This window comes from Haliotis cracherodii, unplaced genomic scaffold, assembly GCF_022045235.1.
Source record: "Haliotis cracherodii isolate W230 unplaced genomic scaffold, xgHalCrac1.p SCAF_7, whole genome shotgun sequence".
Taxonomy (NCBI): Eukaryota; Metazoa; Mollusca; class Gastropoda; order Lepetellida; family Haliotidae; genus Haliotis; species Haliotis cracherodii.
Window position 1 is genome coordinate 15,045,893 of NW_027266330.1, and position 23,560 is coordinate 15,069,452.

At 39.3% G+C, this 23,560-nt stretch overlaps 1 protein-coding gene across 1 annotated transcript in view; it reads right to left on the bottom strand.

Annotated features, from left to right (window-relative positions):
• Positions 1-278: 278 nt before the first annotated feature.
• The window catches only part of LOC139447595 (uncharacterized), a 56,061-nt gene continuing 32,779 nt past the window's right edge, over positions 279-23,560 (bottom strand). Inside the window, exons 4-6 of the mRNA XM_071229001.1 lie at positions 10,420-10,460; positions 9,447-9,518; positions 279-9,188 (exon numbers count right to left, since the gene is read on the bottom strand). Of these exons, the coding sequence (XP_071085102.1) occupies positions 8,328-9,188; positions 9,447-9,518; positions 10,420-10,460 (974 nt within the window). The 3' untranslated portion in view covers positions 279-8,327. The remainder of the gene's footprint in view (positions 9,189-9,446; positions 9,519-10,419; positions 10,461-23,560) is intronic.

Genomic DNA, 23,560 nt, shown 5'->3' on the forward strand with positions numbered 1-23,560 from the left:
CATCCACATTTGATGTATTCTAACTAAAGATATATTATTCCAGTTTATCCTTGTCCCTTTTCCTATGTTTACAAGCAGTGAATGAATGAATGAATGAATGAATGTCTTTATTTCCTCCAGATTCTCAAAACATCAAGATTATGTAATTAAATAATAAAAAAACACAGTATTCAAACATATATACATATATATGTATATATATACTGAGACAAATTAAAAACTTCACATTTTAAAAGTAATCCCATATATGATATACAACGGAGAAATGTATCAGAGAAGGTAATTTTTAATCATTAATGTCCAAAGAAGGATTTTAATTAACGGTGGTAACCATAATTTGTTCCAGGCACCTACGGTATTGGGTAATAACATCAACAGTTTAAATCATAAGTCCCAAGCACGAGAATCTGATGGCACACAAGTTCAGTAGGGTGTATGGCCACCATGGGCGTTGACAACTGCCACACAACGCCTCCGTATGGACCTTGTGATGCTTGTGAACACACGATTGGGAAACGACGCCATTGTTGCTGCAAAATGGTGCCAAGATCTTGCAAATTCTGTGGTTGGTTCTGCAGAGTGCGCAGACTTCTGCCAAGAGTATCCCAGACGTGCTCGATGGGATTGAGGTCGGGAGACCTTGACGGCCAGTCCATGACGTTGACTCCCGCATTCTGAAGGAAATTCCTTGTCAAAATTGTTGTGTTGGGTCTGGCATTGTCGCGTTGGAAGATCAAACCGGGTCCATGTGCTGCCATAAAAGGCAGAAGTTCTGGTGCCAGTACCTGGTCGCGGTAAGCAGCAGCGTTGAGGTTGCCACGGATGACAAAAAGCCTGGAACGTGCATTGCCACAGAAAGCACCCCACACCATGACACTTCCGCCTCGAAATCTGTCAACTTCCTGTACACAACACTGGGCGTAACGTTCATGACGGCGCCTCCACACCCTCACCCTACCATCAGCAAATCGAAGATAAAATCGGGATTCATCACTGAAGACGACTTGATTCCATTTCCATCGTAAATGTCACTGTGCCCACAATTGACGTTGACGTCTGTGTAATTGAGTCAGAATCGGCCCGCAGTATGGCCGTCGTGCTTAAAGGTGAGCAGTTCTCAGACGGTTTCGAACAGTTTGCGCACTCAGTCTACCCCTAAACAGTTCCTTTCTGGTTGATGTAGCCGTCAAAAATCGGTAACGGAGGTGACGTAAGACATTCTTACGATCCTCTGCATGTGACGTCACACGTGGTCGACCTGGCCGAGGGCGATCAGCGGTGGTACACGATTGCTGTAGACGCATCTGTAAATCATAAACAGTTCGTCGACTGCAACCCATCGTCCTTGCGACTTCAGCTACGGACGTTCCCGTCTGCAACATGCCGATGGCACGTTCACGTTGCACTTTTGAAAGGCGTGGCATGACAAATGACCGTAAAGACTTTAGTTTTCTTGTGTTTTTCTTTTTTTTTGTTTATGACTGCTAACAAGTATGGCTGAAAAAACGTGCGGTATTATGGCCACGTGACCAGTTGCACATGAAAAACCTCTTTTGTCACTAAGTGCTGTGCACGGGATTTTGATCGATTCAGCCGCACAAAAACGGGTGTTATCTGAAGACAATACGTGGTCATTACTGTTTAAATACACAATAAGGGCCCACAATGATAACTTTAAGAATGTTTAAATTTTAGGATTGTGAAGTTTTTAATTTGGTTCAGTTTACATATCAATGTCCCGCATATTTACAGGCTATAAACAGTGAGAAATATTGGTATGGTTACCACACGTTGTTTAGAATATGTTTAATTTGATATAAATACTTTGAGAATTCAATAATTGTGAAATGCTACGTTATTTCATCATTGTCATTGTTATCTGCACCAAGAAAGAATGCTAACATATCATGGTCTTCCATCGTCTCTATTTTAACATACATTTCAACATCAAGATTATCAATTAGAGTTGAAAAGAATACATCTCTCTCTGAAAGTAGACATTCACAGTTTAAGATGACATGGTGATAAAAATCATGAGCAAAAGTAATATATTTTGTACATTCTTTTGATAATTTGCTTCTGGATCCAATCCTTATTACATACTCTATTTCTTCTCTCAATTCTGGATGTAACATTACAATGCTGTATAACACATGAGGAGTAAGTGTTGTGTGAATTTTAGAATATCGAGATAGGTCAGCCCTACATGATAGTTTATATTTCCATACTTCTTCCTCGTGGGTAGTTATTTCATTTAACACAATCTTTCTCCACTTAGTTTTCGCGGGGAATTCCCCTGTGCGAACGTAGTGAAATACATGATGAAGTAAGTTATATTTCTTGGCTGTTGAAAGCAACACTCCACATAAACTGTGTAAATTATTGTTATGAAAGAAATAGAGTGGATTTGATGGACAGAAAACAGTTTTACAAATTGAGACACATGAGCAGAGACGCCCCAGCAGCTGTAGTCTACATTTATCTATATAACCAACCATACTGCAAGGTCCCAGATTAGCAATAGTGGCATCAGTGGGGGAACGTTTGTCAAAACCTTGTACAATCCTTGCAAAGTAACGCTGTGTGCTTTCAGCTAATTCAAGATCTTTACCATGCAAAGGAGGTAGTAATTCACATCCATAAAAACTTGTTGTTAAGATCATTCTTTTCCATATCTCAATACTTGCATATTGATGTAAGTCACTACTATTTAGACCAACAGAGAGGAGAGAATTAATAGTACGCCTTGCTTTTGCACAGCTCTCTTAAATATATAATTTGAAAGAAAGATTAGTTTGTAGAACAACACCCGCATATTTTACATTATCAAACATAGGTATGTCATAGTCGCCAAAGCGATAAGCATCCGTACACAATAATTGCTTCTTTTTATGAAACACAACAATTTTACTTTCCGATGCATTATAACTTAATCGCCATTTGAATGCGTAATTAACAACTGTATCTAAGGCTGTTTGTAGACCTTTAGGGCTGTAACTGATAAGAGTAGTATCATCAGCAAGTAACACGCATGGTAAACTAACATTATATATACATGTTCCTGCATCTAACTGCCGAAGCTCAGTTATGAGGTCAGACAGCAAATGTATCAGATTGTTCGCCCTTGTACTGAACACATGCATACATGGAAGTATAACATTGATGTAACAGAGACCACATTTTACCTCTAATACCAAGATGATAGAGTTTTACAAAGAGACCCGAGTGCCATATTCGATCAAAAGCTTTCTCGTTATCTAGGAATGCTGTGTAGATACATGATCCTCTGTTAACATAACTTTGTACACATTCGATGAGGGTAAATAGCGACATAACAGCACCGTGCTCCTTCCTAAAGCCAAACTCCAACATATCGGGAAAATTACAGGCATTTCGGGATGTCCACGTTTCTAATCTTTCTAGGAGAATTTTCTCAAAAAGCTTACTAAGGCAAGATGTTAGCGTAATACCTTTATAATTAACAGGGTTTGGTTTATCTTTTTTACCCTTATAAATAGGTATAATTACCCCGTGTCTATAGGCTGCAGGTGTGTACTGAAGTTTAAGAATAGCTTAAAATAATAGTGCTAACGTCCCTACTAACAGCTCACCACCAAACATCACATGTTCATTATTAATATTGTCAGGGCCAGGTGATTTGTTCCTCCTCAGTGTCTGTACATATCTAGTCACTTCCTGAACCGATATTTCAGCACATAGTACATTATCAACACATGAGTTAGATTCGTTACTGGAGGCTAATTTCTCAATTTCATAGTCAATACCATCTTTAAAGTCTTGATCGAACTGGTCGGAGTCATATGGCTGTGCTAGATCCGCATAGTACCTACCCCAAGGCTGACATATGTCAGTGGGGTTTGTTACATTACGGTCATCATATGTAAGTTTTTCAACTCCAATTCAGTATCACAAGGTTTTTTTTCTAATTCCAAACAAAATGTCTTTGAATAGGCCTGCTTTGACTGTCTGTGACGACGTCGGAATTCTTGCTTAGCTTGCTTGTAGGATGTATAAGAATGGAAATAACAGCGGCACGTGGGTGCGTTAACTTAACAGCAATACTACTGTCAGAAGAGACGAATGTAAACATTGCGTCCCCCATTTAGAGTGAATGTTCTGTAGAAGAGCTATACCACCGGACCCTCTCGTGGAGGTACATGCATCGTCACATATGTAGGACAGAAGTTTAAGATCTTTGAATCTTTGAATATTGCATGTTTTTAGCCAGTGTTCTTGTACAGCAATGATATTGACATAGTCCGGTAAAATAGAGTTGATATGTTCCGTCTGATGAGACACACCACGCACATTCCAGGTCAGCACACTTAGTATCGTCACAGTAGACAACAAAGTCAATATGAACATAGTCATTTTGTTAGTAGATGTTCCTTCTGTATTCTTGCTGGTGTTGTTGTTGTTTCGGATCAGTTTGACGCTGCCTTGGCACATAGTCTCGACACACAATGTCCTCAGGCCAGAAGTAATCGTCATTCACCATGACGTCATAATCATCTAGTGGCAAGTTTACCTGTACAGTGTAAGTTTCAGACTTATCAAAGTGAATCCGTTTCTTCATGAGTCGGACATATGTTACACGGACGTGACGTTCATGGGCATAGCTGGATACGATGTTCTTCAGTTCTTCGAACGACTTGTCCGCTTAATATTAGACATAACCATCCGTCTGATACGTAGACGGGAGACACCTGCTAGCTATAGAGTGTTATACGATTTGCTGAGGGATCGTATTGGATAACCTTTGTTCTGAGGGTTACTCTGATTATTCCGCTGGGCAGATTCCTTCCGTGGTCCACATATGTCACTGTTAGTGTTCACATGAGTATTTCCACTGAATTCAAGGCCTAGGAATTATCTGTGTAGTGGGAATAGTTATAAGGGCATTGGCGATAGATGCTCTGTCATCAGTGATGATGTATTCTAACTAAAGATACATATTCCAGTTTATCATTGTCCCTTTTCTATATTTACAAGCAATGTAATTGTGCATAAAATTACTTGTCCCCAATACTTTCCTGCTATTTTTTGCATACAAATGTTTGTAATATGTACATACCTTTGTATTTGAAATATTAATGATAAACGTTTATTTCCACTTTTGGTTTACCGTGATATAATCTACATACATGTATATATGGTATCATATAGTAAATAAAATCTGTTGTGTGGTAACCAGACTTCACAGGAATTGTTTAATATTATGTCAATATGGGGATTTTCTCACTGCATTTCAATGGATGGCTATGGCTATTAAACGGAAACTACTTTCCCTGGGAAATTATTTCTGCTACATGGCTCCAGATAAGGACTGTATGTACAAATGCAAATACGCGAGATAAGATGTATGAATTAAGGAAAGTACATGTACCTGATATCTGTGTATGGCCAAAGCTTTATTTAAATGTTACCTTTTTGTTTTGAGCAACCTCTTGACATCATCATCATCATAGCTAAGTGCTCACTACTGCTTAATACATAATGTTCTTGTATTTCTTATTATTTATCATGTGGTTATTGGGGATGTTTATTGGGCTACATAAATAGGGAGATATATCAGTTATAAAATCTTTTTTAATCGACATAAGAAACTGTTTAGGGACCTACCCATGCAATATTTGGAGGGGTTATGTTATTTGCATATAATTACACATAATTCAATTTACTTATTCACACATATTATAAACTCATCAATTTACTTACTGGTATTCCGATAATTCTAGGGTGGGGGCTTCTGCTTTTAGCCCACATTTTCAAATACAATGGGGCATTTTAACATTGTCCTGTATGGGCAAGTGTTGGTGTACCTAGGGAATATATGACATTGTCACATTAAGGGCCCTAGAGTGAACTCTGTATTTATTAACTGGTGTCAAGACTTGAAATAATATATATACACATATGTAGGTGAGGTGAGGTGAAATTGGGTTTAACGTCGCGTCCAAGATTATTGCACTTATATAGCGACGTGCATGCACATGTATGTGTGTGTGTGGCTGCTTGTACTAGTCCGGACTGATGCCGATTTATAGTGCTAGCACACTGAGATACCATGCCGCAGCTTAACATGAATACCCCACTCAGACACAGTATACTGACTCCGAGCCGACCAGTCCTTGTTTTAGCCCCTTAATGCCGAGCGCAAGACAGGGTAACAACAAGTACCATCTTTTAACGTCTTTTTGGTATGACGCGGCCGGGGATCGAACCCCGGACCTTCTGCTCTCCGGGTGGACGCTCTACCACAAGACCACGGAGGCGGTCCACACATATGTAAGGTTGTGCATGTGAACAGGGTATTACTTATACTATTATTCCATTATGTTATCAATAACTTGTTTTGACACACTTGTGAAGTCCATTACATGAAAGTACATGACATTACTTATAATATGCACACTGACATTTTTTTGCTATCATTTGTAAACAGGTTGAGGAGGAAGCCTGCAGCTGGGGTCTTACAAGCCACTGACAAGTACAAAGTGACCTGTGTAAAAGAATGGCTTCGAATTCCAGGAGCAAGGCTTAGAAATGCCACAAGGAAAACACGTACTGAAAGCAGAGGTGCAGATATGGAATCTGCAAACAGAAGTGCTGAATTGCAACAGAACAAAGAAATCCAAAAAGTTGGAAAAACTTATTTTTCACAGGGTTATGACCCTTGTTTTTGAACTTGGTACATATACTGCCAGGTTCTCTTGGAAAACTACTGAAATTAATAAATGAAACTTTCCGTGCTTATCTAAGGTACAAAAGATGGTTTTACAAAAATATTTTGTATGGAGTTATGGCCTCTGCTTCATCCTTTTTTAACTTGATTGAATGTTTGTCTCGCATATGAATTTGAAGCCACAGAAATGAAATTTTGCAGGCCAATATGAGGGGTATATGTTTAGACTGAGTTTTAAAACTGGTTTTGAGAATGTATGTTTCACATCCGCCTTGTGTGCAGGTAGTAACACTGTTTTCTTGTAAATAATAATAAATTGATAGAAAGTTTAGTATTCTATTTTGCTCTTTGTGTTTAATTATAAGTATTAACTACACATGTATTAGGGTACACACAAAATAGGACTGTAACTAGTGTAAGCATTTCGATTGTTTTGTACAGCTAGAAGTATTCATATTACTTACAGTTGGTTTTCAAAGTATTTACTATGATCAACAATTATTATCTTTTTAAAAATTCAGTATTTCTTTTGTTTTACCTTTTATCTTTGTAACTTTAACATCAGAGCTAGCTGCAGCTTTTAGAAATGTTTACTTTTATGTACCCTAACAGGACATGTGTGAAGCTTTGACGTTGTCGTTAAGGACACATGTGAAGTTGGGCATTGTAGTTATGGACGTGTGTGGAGCTGTGACATTGTCGTTAAGGCCATGTGTGAGAGTAAGTCAAAGGCCATGTGTGAGAGTGAGACATTGTCGTTAAGGCCATGTGTGAGAGTAAGACAAAGGTCATGTGTGAGAGTGAGACATTGTCATTAAGGCCATGTGTGAGAGTAAGACAAAGGTCATGTGTGAGAGTGAGACAAAGGGCATGTGTGAGAGTGAGACAAAGGGCATGTGTGAGAGTGAGACAAAGGTCATGTGTGAGAGTGAGTCAAAGGTCATGTGTGAGAGTGAGTCAAAGGTCATGTGTGAGAATAAGACAAAGGTCATGTGTGAGAGTGAGTCAAATGTCATGTGTGAGAGTGAGTCAAAGGTCATGTGTGAGAGTGAGACATTGTCGTTAAGACCATGTGTGAGAGTAAGACAAAGGTCAAGTGTGAGACTGAGACACTGTCGTTAAGGATACGTGTAAAACTGACAGAATTTCGATTACGCAGTGCATAAAACTGTGACATTGGCTAAGTTGTGGTTTTGTTAAGAAAGCCATGGGTGAGACAGGCATTGTCAAAATGGTCATGTGTGAAGCTGCGAAACTGTCGCAATTTAAGCAGGGTAATCCGAAACTGCATAACTAATAATTGAAGTAAGTTGTGTTTGAGGAACTTATCCAAATTTTAATTGGATGAGTCCTTATTTTGACTACAATATGTTCTCATGACTGTTCAGGTGAAAACTTCCCATATTTGTGTATGTGATTGTGACGGGTACACACTTTTCGCGAACACCTGTTATCATCACTGATCACCATCTATGCATTGCATAGAGGACTACATTAGTGTGGCGTATTTTTTTTCAGACAACTGCTATAACTTTGTTACTTTTAGGATTAGGGGGAACTGAAAGAGCTTGAATATCAATTGGATTATGACTGGATTATTTAGGAAATTGACCTGTGGGCATCATTTTTTGGCGTTTTGCGACGTCTCTCTGCATAGGTAACCAAGATAAAACCACGGATTGTATCGGCTGTTCTTTCCAGAAAATAACTGGATTTGAACCCGAGGCTTGACTATAGATGACGGGAGATACATTGAGTATATAACCTGCTGATCTGTGTTCATTAAACGTTGTTTCAACAACATTTTTACTGTATTTATATAGTCCTCGGTATACTTGTGCAACACTTCAGGAGTTCCCAGAAACATGGCCCCGCCCACCCATACACTGTTCCCTTTGATTACGCTTTCTATTGTAGCTTTATCGTTAAAATCATACACACGGCTATAAGCGACTCTGTCTCTGTCCAATTCGTGTGGTATTTGAAGCTTGAACACCGAGTTATCATCAGCAAGAGCACGAAAGAGTCCAATATCCAACCAACAGAAATATTTGGTAGGAAACAGTTCCTCCATTAAGACTTTGTTAACTAACTCAAACTTTGCATGCATCGCGCATGAGTAGTTCTCGTTAACTGTGTTCGGATGATGATGTGGATAGTTAGGCTGACTGTAAATACTTCGAATTTCCCCAGCCAAAGAGAAGGACCAGAGATTGGCCCTGTCTATAAGGAAAACCTTTGTCATGTTGCTAGGGAACTTCCGTCTGAGGTTAGTAAGTAAATTAAAGGTATCTCTAGAATCGGTATATGCGACAAGGTTGTTCCTGATTCTGCCAAACACCTTCATCCAGTGCATATAACGGCTTGGTGTGTGCACGTTGGATGCGTCACCCTTGGCGAATGAGCCAATGTTAAAATATGCTGTAACGACTGTGATTTCAGGTTTCAGAAGGGATGGATCGTCGATGCTCTGTGACAGGATCTGAAAGAAAGTTACTCGGGATAGACTTTGAGGAAAATACTCAATAAACAGTACCAATGGCTGCTTGTGTGTTATGATCTTCTGTCAACTTCCAGTTCTTCATGAACACAAGTGAGTTGACTATATATGAACTTATATGAATAGTTAGAACATCAAGAATTATATTGTAAGGAAACCAGAGTAATCAAATTAAAAGTATGACATTTTTTAAATAAGTATTATTTTAAGACATTGTAACACATGAGCGTATCTACTCACTTTGTTGGTTTTGTTGTCTATGTTGAAGGTCACTTGCAGCCCAGATGGGAGGATTTGTGTTCTTGACAAAGCCTTGATATGAAACATTATAAAACAATGTTAGATTGTTCCTACAAAATACGCCACACAATTGAAACAAAAAACACATTTGTAAGTGGTAAAATCTCCAATTAATGACACATAGAAATGTTGTTAGTGTATCATCGACCATGAATGCTAAGAGTCACTTGTTAATCTCGGCCCGATTTGCTTGTTTACAGGCGGCTGTGACGTAGTTGTATGAACTCAAACAGTTTTAAGTCCTTCATGACATATGTGTCATGGGTTTGCTCATAATAAACTGATGTGTTCAAACAGAAGAGAGTTAGATAATACTCACTAACATTATAATCATAATATACATTCTGACAATAGAGTACAAATGAACATAACATCCATCCATCCACACCCATACAATCATCTATGGATGTATGTTTACATGCAGTGCACGCGCGCGCACACACACACACACACACACACACACACACACACACATGAATACTTGCATACATACATACAAATTACAATCGTGCCGAAACGAAATCTGAAAATAGAATACCTCGATAGTCATTTTAACTTGGGCGTGATGACCCGTGAAGATATTCGGGGTAGAATAGGTCTTCAGCAACCCATGCTTGCTGCAAAAGGCGACTCTGCTTGTCGTAAGAGGTGACTAACGGGATCGGGTGGTCAGGCTCGCTGACGTGGCTTGATGCATGTCATCGTAACCCAATTGCGTGGATCGATGTGCATGTCGTCAATCACTGGATTGTCTAGTCCAGACTCGATTATTTACAGACCGCCTTCAAATAGCTGGAATATTGCTGACTACGGCGTTAAACAGCAAATAAACAAACAAAACAAAACTTGATAATAACGTGAGAATAAACACAAGACTTATAATCATAATGAGTTTTTTGTATTTTGCACTTACCGTTAAGCTCAGGAACTCCGATCTTTTCAACCATACTGTCACTGAAGAAAGGTGATGTACAAAACATTAACTGTAGGAACTGAATTTAATCAGTAAATTATGGCACTAAGAATTTTTACATTTCTGTATGGTTGAGGATTCTATGGATGGTGTGGTTTGTACTAAAGTGGCATTTGGTGACGTTCCGAGTAGAACCATGCAACTGTTCAAGCAAATGGACTGCCATATTTTATTCAAATTCATCGTCACGATATGGCTGAAATATTGCCGATGAGACGTAAACCATTAACTCACTCACTTACTATTCAAATACAAGAGGATGGAGCATACAAAACGCATGTTGATTGATAATGACGGACCACGCTAGGATAGTAACACTGTAGACTGTCTCACATTAAGTAACAGATAAGTTCCTTCTCGCAGTTACATACATAATTGCGTCGACATAAGACAATATCATCACAAGCAGTTTCGTTGCTTCAGTGACCAGTTCAACCGTTTGCTTTAGTTTGGGTTGAGGTGATGAGGTGGTTTTAGTGACAGGTTGGGGGTCAGGCAGGTTTATCATCCGACAAAATATACTTAACAGGTGATTGACAAGAGGGATGACTTCAGCTTTTAAATCGTCAACTTTCACTTAATGTGCAGCTTCAGCCTTTGGTGTCTACACTTCACAACTTTTGAGATACAATCAAGCATGCCCTTTCTACCAAAATTTCAAAGTCAAAGTCATACAACTTTTGCTGAGAAGTTTGATCAATGTTACACCATTCATGGCCTCGGGGCGGTCGGGTAGCCTAGTGGTTAAAGCGTTCGCTCGTCACGCCGAAGGGTTCGATTCCCGACATTGGTACAAAGTGTGAAGCCCATTTCTGGTGTCCCCCGCCGTGTTATTGCTGGAATATTGCTAAAAGCGGCGTAACTAAAGATCATACCTTATGACACCATATAAACATGCCAAAACGTCAACACTTTATCTGTTGTTGGAATAAACAGTTTAAGTTACAATGTATTCAGCAACATAGCTGCAAAACTTACACTACAATGAGATCAAACACGGTATACAAGCTTCTATTAATCTCGAGAATGGGGAAGTCAAAAGCATTTATTCACTTATTTGGGGATTATAAATATGGTAACACTAATAACGGGAAGCGGAATGGCCTGTAGTAAATACATCGTACTAATAGTGACACAATTAGTATGTTTACGTAGACACAAACACACGTGATGTGGTGTGGTCTGGTCGGTAACTGACAACCTGCTGATGACAAATATCAATACACCTGGTCAGTAAACTGACCACTACAATGATCGAACGATGTGTGACGTCTACTATTCATCTAACAGTTGAAACATTTGTACATCAACGCATTCGTTTTCTCTTTGTTTGAGAGGCATTACTTAGAAGTTGGCGGATGACAAGGTAGACACAAGTTTATGGATAAAGTTATCCATACAATTGTGTCTACCTTGTCATCCGTTTTCTACCAAGGAGTTAATATTGGGAGGCCTCTAAATGTGTAAGTTATTTTCTTTTACAAAAGAATAGGATTTCGATCAAAAGGCTAAAGTTAAAATGACAAATACAACGTTTATATCTATAAGGTTATGGTGAATTTCAGGCGAAACAACCACTACTTTGAGAATGGATGTTGAGAGTACGCGACAAAGTGCTTCACCTTGTATACATGTAAATACATTTGATGATACATCTGTTGATTTTGACAGTCCAGGCCAAGTCGATTTGGCTATTTGAGTTTAGATATAAGTTATGCCATTTTTTGGTGATTTTTTGCTTGTTGACACTTTTAATTTTTGATTTTGAGATTGGTAAGTTTAAGCTTATTTCTAGGATTTTACGGGATAGTTTAGCTGCTTTATCGGCGTTTTCATTGCCGTACATTCCTACGTGGGTGGGGATCCAAATGAATACTATTTGTTTGCCTGCCTTAGATAAGTCGTTTGAGCTTTTTAGTATTTGATTTATTAGTTTAGGGCTGTTTTGGGTGTTTTTATTTTGGAGGGCTTGCAGTCCACTGAGCGAGTCGGTAAGTATTAAGATTTTTTGGTGTTTTTTAGATTGTTGAATATGAAGGGCTGAGGCCATGTCCATTAGTTCGCCCGTGAATATGGCTTGATTGTTTGGGAGTCTGAAGGATTGTGTGGCTTTAGTTGGTTGTGTGATGTGGACTCCGAAACCTGTGTGTTTTGAGATCGGATCTGATGACCCGTCAGTGTAACTGTGACACCAATTTGGCCAATTTTCGTGTATGTATGATAGTATGATAGCTATGTTTGGGTCGGTTTGTTTATTTATTGTGCTAGCTAGTGTTATGCCTATTTTGGGTGTTTTAAGTTTAGGGGTGAAGATGTTTGATTGTTAACAGTTTTGTTTAAGATTGTTTATTTGGTGTTCATTTAATTAATTGATTATTCTTTGAGTAAGTAGAGGGTGTTTTCGAGCTAGGGCTTAGTTTTTGGGCTGATATTTTTGTTTATTAGGTTTTGGATAAGGGGGTTTGATTGAGACGCGGCCCAGGGTGAATTGTTCCCTACGTAGAGTGGCAATTCTCCTGTTAAGGCCTGGAGTGAAGTGTAGGAGGTGCCATGTTGAGTTCATGTTATTAGTTTTAGAGCCTGATATTGGATTGAGTCTTCTTTTTTTTTGTGCTGAGGGATTTGTTTAGGGTGTCGTATATGGCACAGCCGTAGTCTAGTTTGGATCCGTTTAGTGATATATAGAGTGAGAAGAGGGTGTCTTTAGAGCCCCCCCCCCAGTTTGAGCCACCTGGGTATCTTAGCGTATTTAGATCTTTACTACATATTAGGTTGTTTATGTGAGTGTCCCAGGAGAGATGTTCATCGAAAATTAGTCCTAAGAATTTGGTTTGTTTTAGGAAATGGATTGGTTTGTTGTTTAGCTGGAGTTTTGGGGTGGCGGGTTTCATGTTTTTTTTATAAATACTATTCCTGTTGTTGTTTCCGGGTTAAGGGAGAAGCCCCATTTGTCAGCCCATTGCTGTATTTTGTTTAGAGATTTTTTAAGTAGATTTGGGGCCATTTTAATTCCTACACCATCATAAAATAACCGAGTGAGTGAGTGAGTGAGGAAGTAAGTAAGTAGATATAATACTGGTCTATAAATTTATAGTATGAGTTGTAATTTTAGAAGCGCATTGACAGTTTTAACACGTGTCGTGTCAGTCCCGAATATCCACTTGCAGAAAACATCCCGTGTTGGTTTAACATGAATTAGTAAAGGTTAATTAGGGATGCCAAACACGTTAGTTAATTAAAGAAGAGTACTCAAAACACTGTCATTTCCTGCCCAGGACATCACACCCCTACACGCTAAGGTCGGTGAGAAACCCTCTCATCAAAGAAAAGACACAGTCAAGACACTGACGTTTCGTTATGGACTCTCGGTATGTAGCTATAATTATCAGTTTATTATATTGGACACTCTCGGCTTGGACACTCGCCCTGTGCAGACGTGTCCTTCCAAGCTCGCTACCCACGCTCTACCATGGGAACTAGTCGCCATCCTGAAGCCCCTGCTGGCTTACAGGGTTGGGGACTACTCTCTCAGGACTTCCTACAAGTCCAACTCCTCTACCCTCGCCATCTCCTTTGACTTAGGCCAAAGGAAAAGGCCTCTGGTCAGAGCTCCGGCCAAGACCAAGCCTAAGGAGAAACCCACCCCGGCCCCTACCCCTGCTGCACCACGCCCGGTACAGAAGGCCAGGCCGTCCAAGGTAATGAACTCCACCAGTCTCCGCCATGGAGATCGAGGAGAGTCTTCCCACCATCCCTCCGCCCCCAGCAGCAGCATCGGAACTCGCTCCCCTCGAATCCAGAAGGGAGGAGTCCTTTCGCTCGCCTGAGGGAACAGGACACGGGAGGAAGAAGAGAAAGAGGAGGAGCATCTCCTCCTCGGACGCTTCACCCCTCCCAGCTTCAACAATCAACAAGTCCATCGAGTGTCAGACCGCCGACCTACCAGGCCCTACACTCAATGACAGCCACACCCAGACCGCCACTCCACCAGTCCCCCCTCTCCGTGACAGCCACACCCAGACCAACCCGGTCAAGGTGCCAAAGGAGAAGCCAGAGGACGCGCGGCTCCTGCTCACCCGGACATCGGCGGGAATCTTGGCCCGCTTCAAGGACCTGCCTCCCCCCACAACCGGCCCAGCAACAAACAGGATCCACCCCAGCAGTCGCCCACTACCAGCCATGGTTATGGTACAGACCATGGAGGACCAACGCTTTGAGCACGAGATCCACAGCTTCCAGGACCTGAACGACTTCCTGGTCAACAGTGATGTCGTCTTCTCCGGAAACTTCGTCGCCGCCATGGCCGCCCGCCTCGTCGACGGACTCTTCCCAGGCCTCAACCGGGAAGAAAGCCACATCGCCCACAAGCAACTTTCCATATTATTATTATTTTATTATCACCCACTCCCACCCAGCCAAACCCCAACCCCCTAGATTCTCTTCTTCTAGTTTTCTCCATTTATATTTTTGGGGGTCGCACTTCTTTATTTATTCATTACACTTTTTTTCCCCACTAGTATAAGTGCTTCCCCGTGTGCGAGATACGCTAAAGTGTAATTTATTACACGCGGAAAGCGCACGTTAAATCTCCGAATGAACGAACGCATTGCTGAAGATACATTTTGATTCAAACTCAATTAAATGAGCAAAACTACACGTTTCTGGACAATTGAGATCTGCATAGATATGCACGTTTCGTTTTATTTTTCTGCAATCCATTTTTAGTAGCCTCAGCCTCATAGTGTGTATTTCTAACACAGGATATGTACCAACGCAAAACACTATTAAATGATAACCTCTGCGTGTGTACATGTTACTGTGCAGACATATTCGTCTACGGACATATTGACGTTGATGTATGGACATATCGGCGTATTACATGTTGGTGTATGAATATAATGATGTATGGACATGTTAATGTATGAACATGTTAATGTATGGACATGTTCATGTATGGACATGTTCATGTATGGGCATGTTCATGTAAGGACATGTTCATGTATGGATATACTGATGTATGGACATGTTCATGTATGGGCATGTTCATGTATGGACATGTTCATGTATGGATATACTGATGTATGGACATGTTAATGTATGGACATGTTCATGTATGGGCATGTTCATGTATGGACATGTTCATGTATGGACATGTTCATGTATGGACATGTTCATGTAAGGACATGTTCATGTATGGATATACTGATGTATGGACATGTTCATGTATGGGCATGTTCATGTATGGACATGTTCATGTATGGATATACTGATGTATGGACAAGTTCATGTATGGACATGTTCATGTATGGACATGTTCATGTATGGACATGTTCGTCTATGTGTATACTGATGTATGGACATGTTCATGATGGGCATGTTCATTTATAGATATACTGATGTATGGGCATGTTCATGTATGGACATGCTCATAAATGGGTATACTGATGTATGGACATGTTCGTGTATGGATATGTTCATATATGGATCTGTTCATGTAATGGTATGTTCATGTGTGGATATACTGGTGTATGGACATGTTCATGTATGGGTATACTGATGTATGGACATGTTCATGTGTGGGTTTACTGATGTATGGACATGTTCATATATGGATATACTGATGTATGGTCATGTTCATGTATGGACATGTTCATGTATGGGTATACTGATGTATGGACATGTTCATTATGGGCATGTTCATGTATAGATATACTGATGTATGGGCATGTTCATGTATGGACATGTTCATGTATGGATATACTGATGTATGGACATGTTCATTATGGACATGTTTATTTATAGATATACTGATGTATGGATATGTTCATGAAATGGCAGATATACTGATGTATGGGCATGCTCATGTATGGAGTGAATGAGTGAGTATGGTTTCACGCCGCTTTAAGCAATATTCCAGCAATATCACGGCGGGGGACACCAGAAGTGGGCTTCACACAATGTACCCATGTCGGGAATCGAACCCGGGTCTTCGGCGTGACAAGCGAACGCTTTAACCACTAGGCTACCCGACCTCCCTCATGTATGGACATGTTCATGTATGAATATACTGATGTATGGACATGTTCATATATGGATATGCTGATGTATGGGCATGCTCATGTATGGAGTGAGTGAGTATGGTTTTACGCCGCTTTTAGCAATATTCCAGCAATATCACGGCGGGGGACACCAAAAATGGGCTTCACACATTGTACCCATATCGGGAATCGAACCCGGGTTTTCGGTGTGACGAGCGAACGCTTTAACCACTAGGCTACCCGACCTCCCTCATGTATATGGACATGTTCATGTATGGATATACTGATGTATGGACATGTTCATGTATGGTTAGACTGATGTATGGACATCTTCATGTATGGATATACTGATGTATTGACATGTTCATGTACGGATATACTGATGTATGGACACGTTCATGTATGGATAGACTGATGTATGGGCATGTTCATGTATGGATATACTGACGTATGGGCATGTTTATGTAAGGATATACTGATGTATGGATATCTTCATGTATGGATATACTGATGTATGGACATCTTCACGTATGGATATACTGATGTATGGACATCTTCATGTGTGGATATACTGATATAATTTTTTAATTTGAAGTTTACACGATATACGGTTTTCCCATTGCACGAGAGGTGGGTCACATGACCGTGAAATTGATGTTCATAAGTGTATGAACGACACAGTTTGACGTTCATACGTTTTTCACGAGACCGTGTTCTTTAAATGACGTAAACACTGACGGACTACTTCCACATTCCTGTGGAAACCCCTGGGAATTCCCTAGCACGAAAACACACATAAGCGTTCTTTCTGATCATTTAGAACCTTTATTCTTGGTCTCAGAGCGTGACTGCATGATTGTTCACGAATATCCTCGCTGCGGCCTATCCTAATAAACAAATGATGAAATGCACATCTAAACTATCGTAGTGTCGACTCGATCCGTGCCAAGGCTTACATTGACCGTCTCCAGCAATCTATGAATTTACCTTAGTGTCTGTTTGACGCATGTTTATTCACCTTTCAGTGATCGGCCAGTTGATCAATGATGACGTACACATGTAACCGCCACACGTTCATTAACAACTTCGGAAATCTCTCCCGTCACGTTTATCGCCATTTTGACGTCTTGTACTTGTTGTAAATGTATTACGACGCGCTGTCATTGTGACTGTCTTACTGAGGTAGTTCTTTACAGACCTTTCTCATCTAATGAGGATATGATTTGAACACATGTGCTGCTTAAGATGTTTCTGAAGAGCAAGTTGTGCATCCATACGCCCATGTCACCTCTCTTTTTGAGGAACTATTTTACTCCGCGATATAGCTGGTTGTTGTATGGCTGTCAGTGTAAACATGAAGTCACACGTTTGTAAATGAAATAGTGTTTAGATCTTTGCCTACATCGTTTGAGGTAAGAAATTGTGATGAAAAAATTATAAGAATTGACTTTCACTTTGTGTGAGTTCATTGGAGTATGAACCTTCATAGAGTGAGGGCCAAACTGTATGAACGTCGTCGCAAGCTCCGACGTTCATACAGTTTGGCCCTCACTCTATGAAGGTTCATACTCCAATGAACTCACACAAAGTGAAGGTCAATTCTTCAGTATGGACATCTTCATGTGTGGATATACTGATGTATGGACATCTTCATGTATGGATATACTGATATGTATGGGCAAGTTTATGTAGAGATATACTGATGTATGGGCATGATCATATACGGACATACTGATGTATGGATATATTAATGTATGAACATGTTCATGTATTGAAATACTGATGTATGGACATGTTCATATATGGAAATATTGATGTATTGGCATTTTCATGTGTGGATATACTGATGCATGGGCATTTTCATGTGTGGATATACAGATGTTCAGACATATTTATGTATGGAGATACTGATGTTTGGGCCTGTTCTTGTATGGATATACTGATGAATGGAAATCTTCATGTATGGATATACTGATGTATGGACATGTTCATATATGAATATACTGATGTATGGGCATGATCATGTACGGATATAGTGATCTATCATAAATGGGGTAGGTTGCCTGGCAGGGTAAAGCCAACGGATAAAAACTATATCCGTTTGGGTCATGAAATTGAATATCAATAGAAATCGACAAATATTAATCTGTTAACGAGTTAACCATGTTTTCTAAATGTCATTATGTACCATCGATTATACCAAATACACCGTTTGTAGTGCTTTCAATCTCAAGCTACTATCGTTTAATTGTATCTAAATGTAATCGCGTAAACAGGTGTTGACATCTGTCATATAGTCAAACGTATTTACATTTAGCTTCTTACGCTGGGCTTTATGTGTGAATATTCATGTCGTTTAATGTTGAAATGTTGTATAGCACTTGTATAAGAAACACATTCTCCAGAAAAAATAATTAAGCATTAAGAAGCCAGACACATTGTTAACTTAATATCCATGGGTAGTGCACTGCACCTCTAATCTATTCAATCTTACCCGACTGCAGTAAGATATTCTACACATCAATGGTCACATCTAAATTAATAACACAATCGTTTATAAAATTCATAATTTTGAAGAATGCCATGCTACAGTTGACTTACTTACTTACTTACTTACTTACTTGAGATTTATTTCCGACTGATGCGTATTTCGTATTTCGCCCGGCCAGGCCATTTAATGTGTTTCCGAAAGGGGCGAAAGTGGTGTGTGCAACCCAAGATGGGGCTTTAGGGGTTGCTTATATAGAATTTGGGAATTTTGAGATTTGGAATAGATGCCGATGGGGTTGGGGAGGAGATCTAAGGGAGCTGGGTATGGTGGATGTTTGTTTGTTTATGTGATTTTGATTTGGTAGATTATTAAAAAAACGCCTAAGGCCTTGAAGTTTTCTAGTTTATTTTGTGGGTTTAGTATTGCTTCTAGAGTGAGAGCCTTGATTGAGGGTGGTTTGTAATGCGGTTCGATGTGTTAGGTAGTGTGTGCAGTGGATGAGTGCGTGTTCTGGGGTTTCTGGTTGTTTGCAGTGTGGGCAGTTACCTGTAGTGTGTGGGTTTTTTAAAAAAATTGGTGGTTATTTAGGTTGGTGTGTCCTGTTTGGAGTTTAGTGATTACTTTTTTTTGATGGATGGAGAATTTTTGGTTTGGTTAGTGGTTCCCTGAGTACTTTTTGGATTTGGCTATTTGAGTTTAGATATAGGTTATGCCATTTTTGTGATTTTTTGCATGTTTACACTTTTAATTTCTGATTTTGAGATGGCTACAGTTGAACCACTGATTGCTATATACTAGTATACCAGACGCCATCTTCCGAACACACACATTGAAGGCAGGGACAGAGGGCTAAAACCACTAATTATGCCTTAAAGCAATACACTGATGATCAGGGGAATGAGGACATAAAGCTGTTACATAAGTACTTGTTGCATAATAACATGTTGAAATTAACATCTGCTCATTCACGTTAAACAAACATTTAATGTTTTTTTTATTCTGGAAGTGGATACTTGCGAATGTCAAATGGACTGACAGGACACGTGTTAATAACTGTTAAAGCGCTTCAAGCCCTGATAAAATTACTACAAGTACAATTAAAAAGAAATGTGCATTCTTAGAAGTGTCTATGTGCATAACATTAACTGAATAACATCTAAAGTGTCTATATACTCTCAATACAAGCATGTATTTAAAGACATCCCACTTAAGACATACATATGCTTCTTCTAATGTCTTGATTGACACAGGGCACTATTATGCCTTATAGTTTATAATATTGCAATAAATATTCGTGACAATACGCAAATTGGCGTGAAGCATTATATTTTCAAAAAACTCAACACCCTATAATCAGAAATACTCGTACGTTTGTACAGGATTTATCCAGTCAAACAAAAGACACATGTGTATGTGGAAATGCGTTTAGATTGATAAAATATATGTACCAACCTACCACATTACAGAGTCACATCACATGGTTCCATAAAAAATTCCTTATAGTAGAGCCACTTTACCTCTCTATCAGAAGTGTTTGGTTAGGCTTAGTCAAAACCAACTAAAACATCACATACGTATCAATGAAAACGTAAAGATATTTAGAAAAATATGTCATCTACCGAAATGCCACCTTTTCGTCACAGATCTTTGTATTTAATCCAAACACGTTGCTTTAAGTGAAGCAATGGCAAACATGAATGAAAAGAGATGATTCTTCCCACTTGATAATATAGAGCCATAATGAGTGAGTTAGTTGGGTTTTACGCCGCTTTTAACAGTATTCCAGTTATATCGCGGCGTGTCAGCTTAATGTTGGAGGAAAGCCCGAAGTGTTGCAGGTCTCAGACGTTTACCACTACGGTGAAACCCACGAGCACGGGTATGGTGCTGACAAACCTAGAAACATAATTGGGGCGAACAGGGATTCGAACCCACATTCATAGGTTTCTGGCGTGCCCAAGGGACGCAACTGCACAGTGAATCGCGGCGCCTCAGACGACTGGGTCACCCGTGTCCCATATAGAGCCATAAGGGAGTCCGTGCGCCAAAGTGAATATTTTACCATAAGTTTGTTTTGTCTTTCCTTTATTGTTCTGAAAAAATTAGCTTTGTTCATGTTCAATTATTTAAAATTCTGTTCTTGTAAACCTCTAGAATCAAAACTTTTGTAGTCCATAGCGGCGTTTGCATTACTTGTAATTACACAGTAGTTTTACATGGGCATACATACTACTTAGAACAGTCGTAAATGTTCAGGCCCACTTCAATATGATCTGGGCTGGGAAAAGGGTCCTAACTGGGTAGCCCTTTGTGGACCCTTCCGTATTTGTCCATAGGCTCTAAGTTGGTCCTGAGTGGGCATATATGTATAGCATATATGGGACATAGATGGGTTGTGTCTGTGAATGAATTTTGCATGTATGTTTATCATTGGCAATCCTTTTGTGGCATCACTATATATTTCACATATATTTACTTGTATGTGAAACTTGAGGCATATATTTCATATTTCATGTTTATACTTGTACCATTTTCTATAACCCATTCTATTAATACTTCACAGGTCTCTTTTAAAGTATATACATGTATAATATGTAACTCTTTTTTTCGAGCAAATGTTATGATCCAACTTCAAAATTTTCAATACTTAGTAATCTTTTCTCTTTTCTAATTAAAACGGTCTACTTTGATGAACAATATAGTTGTGTACGAACAAAATGAATAAACTTCAACATATTTTACAAATGAAATCAATGATCATGAATTCACCAGTGTCCATTGGTCGAAATTGTTTGTTATATATGAATAAAACACCCCGTTCTTCACTCTAATAACACAAACATACATGATAACATTTGTTTCAGTCAGTACAAAGAACAGATACATGTTTTGGTCGTAATTTGTTACTTTACCAACATCATTCATGCATATTGTGACCTTCTTGATATTTTTTATACTTAAAGATAATCCATGAAGGATATGATTAAGAAATCAACTCGTAACAGTAGGTCTTAGCCGTTTGAATAAAGGTTTCTCTGAAATAGTAACTGTATCATTTCATGCAAACTCAATTTATATGTATGATGTTACTATACAGTCTCAGTTCTGTTGACTTTCTGTTACAAATACGTCACTAGTTTAATGGTTTGGGTGTGTGCTGTATACCGATCATCTTCCAAGATCTACTTGATCCAAGATCACCGTTATTACATATGTCCCACATGTAACAGCTGTATATGACTTATTTGTTGCGGTGTCATCATCCATTCATCATTCATCCATTATCAATATCATTCCATAATTTCCAACATCAAAAGCCCTGATTATAATACTGCCTATATAATACCTTCTACTAACTGTTCCACTTTGAAATAGGCCTCACTGAAATATCAATATTAATTTGTAAACCTACAGATCTTAGATTCATACATTTTACGTTTCTAGATCGTCCTTTAGATTTATGCTAAAAAAACCTCGTTCTTAATACAAAAAAATACAATACCATTCCCTGTTCCCCAACATTCTGCAATATCATTCCATAATTTCCAACATCAAAAGCCATGATTATACTACTGCCTACATAATACCATATATGTCTACTAACTGTTCCACTTTGAAATAGGCCTCTCTGAAATATCAATATTAATTTGTAAACCTTCAGATCCTAGATCCATACGTTTTACGTTTCTGGATAAAAACTAAACCTCCTTCTTAATACTTTAGTCTTATAATGCGTGTACCAGCTGTGCACATATAATCTAATAATCACTACACAGTAGACCACGTAAAGTTCTCGATTTAATGTTGAGTACGTATTTCCACTGTGGACAAGGTATGCGTATGCGAATGCTGCAAATTCGTTTATGCGTGTACCAGCTGTGCACATATAATCTAATAATCAGGTTTGCTACACAGTAGACCACGATTAAATTCTCGATTTAATGTTGACTCTGTACTGTCACTGTCGCTGAAAATTCGCTCATGAGATTGTGCTTATTACTTAAAATAACAGATAAAATAAGTACCTTTTGCAAAATTAGAGCCACAAGGGTCTGTAGCTCACCTGAATTATGAAGTAATAATTTGATAACACATCAACCTTAGTTTGGTTCAAATATACTCTCCAAAAAAAGAAACGCAAAGCCAGATTTGTGCGAGGTAGGAAAAATAATTATACGAGGAACCGTACAAGGTATTAAGACAAAATGTTGTTGAGAGAACACTTGGTGATTGTAGTCATCTCAGTTATCGGTACATAGGAAAAGTCCAAGGTGAAGGTCAGCTACCAATGTCCCTCGTTGAAATTCATAGCAGCCTAACATGTCCTGTCCATGGAAGACGAGTATGCGAGTCACATCCTGGGGAATGGTAGCCAACTCGGCCTGCAACGCAAAAGGCAACTGTTGCAACGTCTAGGGTTGTGGTTGACGTCAGTGTGTCTATCCATTTCATCCCACAGGTGCTCTATCGGGAGACCCAGAGGGTCAGGGAAGAACATCAACGTTGTTGTTGTGTAGACAGGCTCTTGTGATCCGTGCTGTATGCGGTCGAG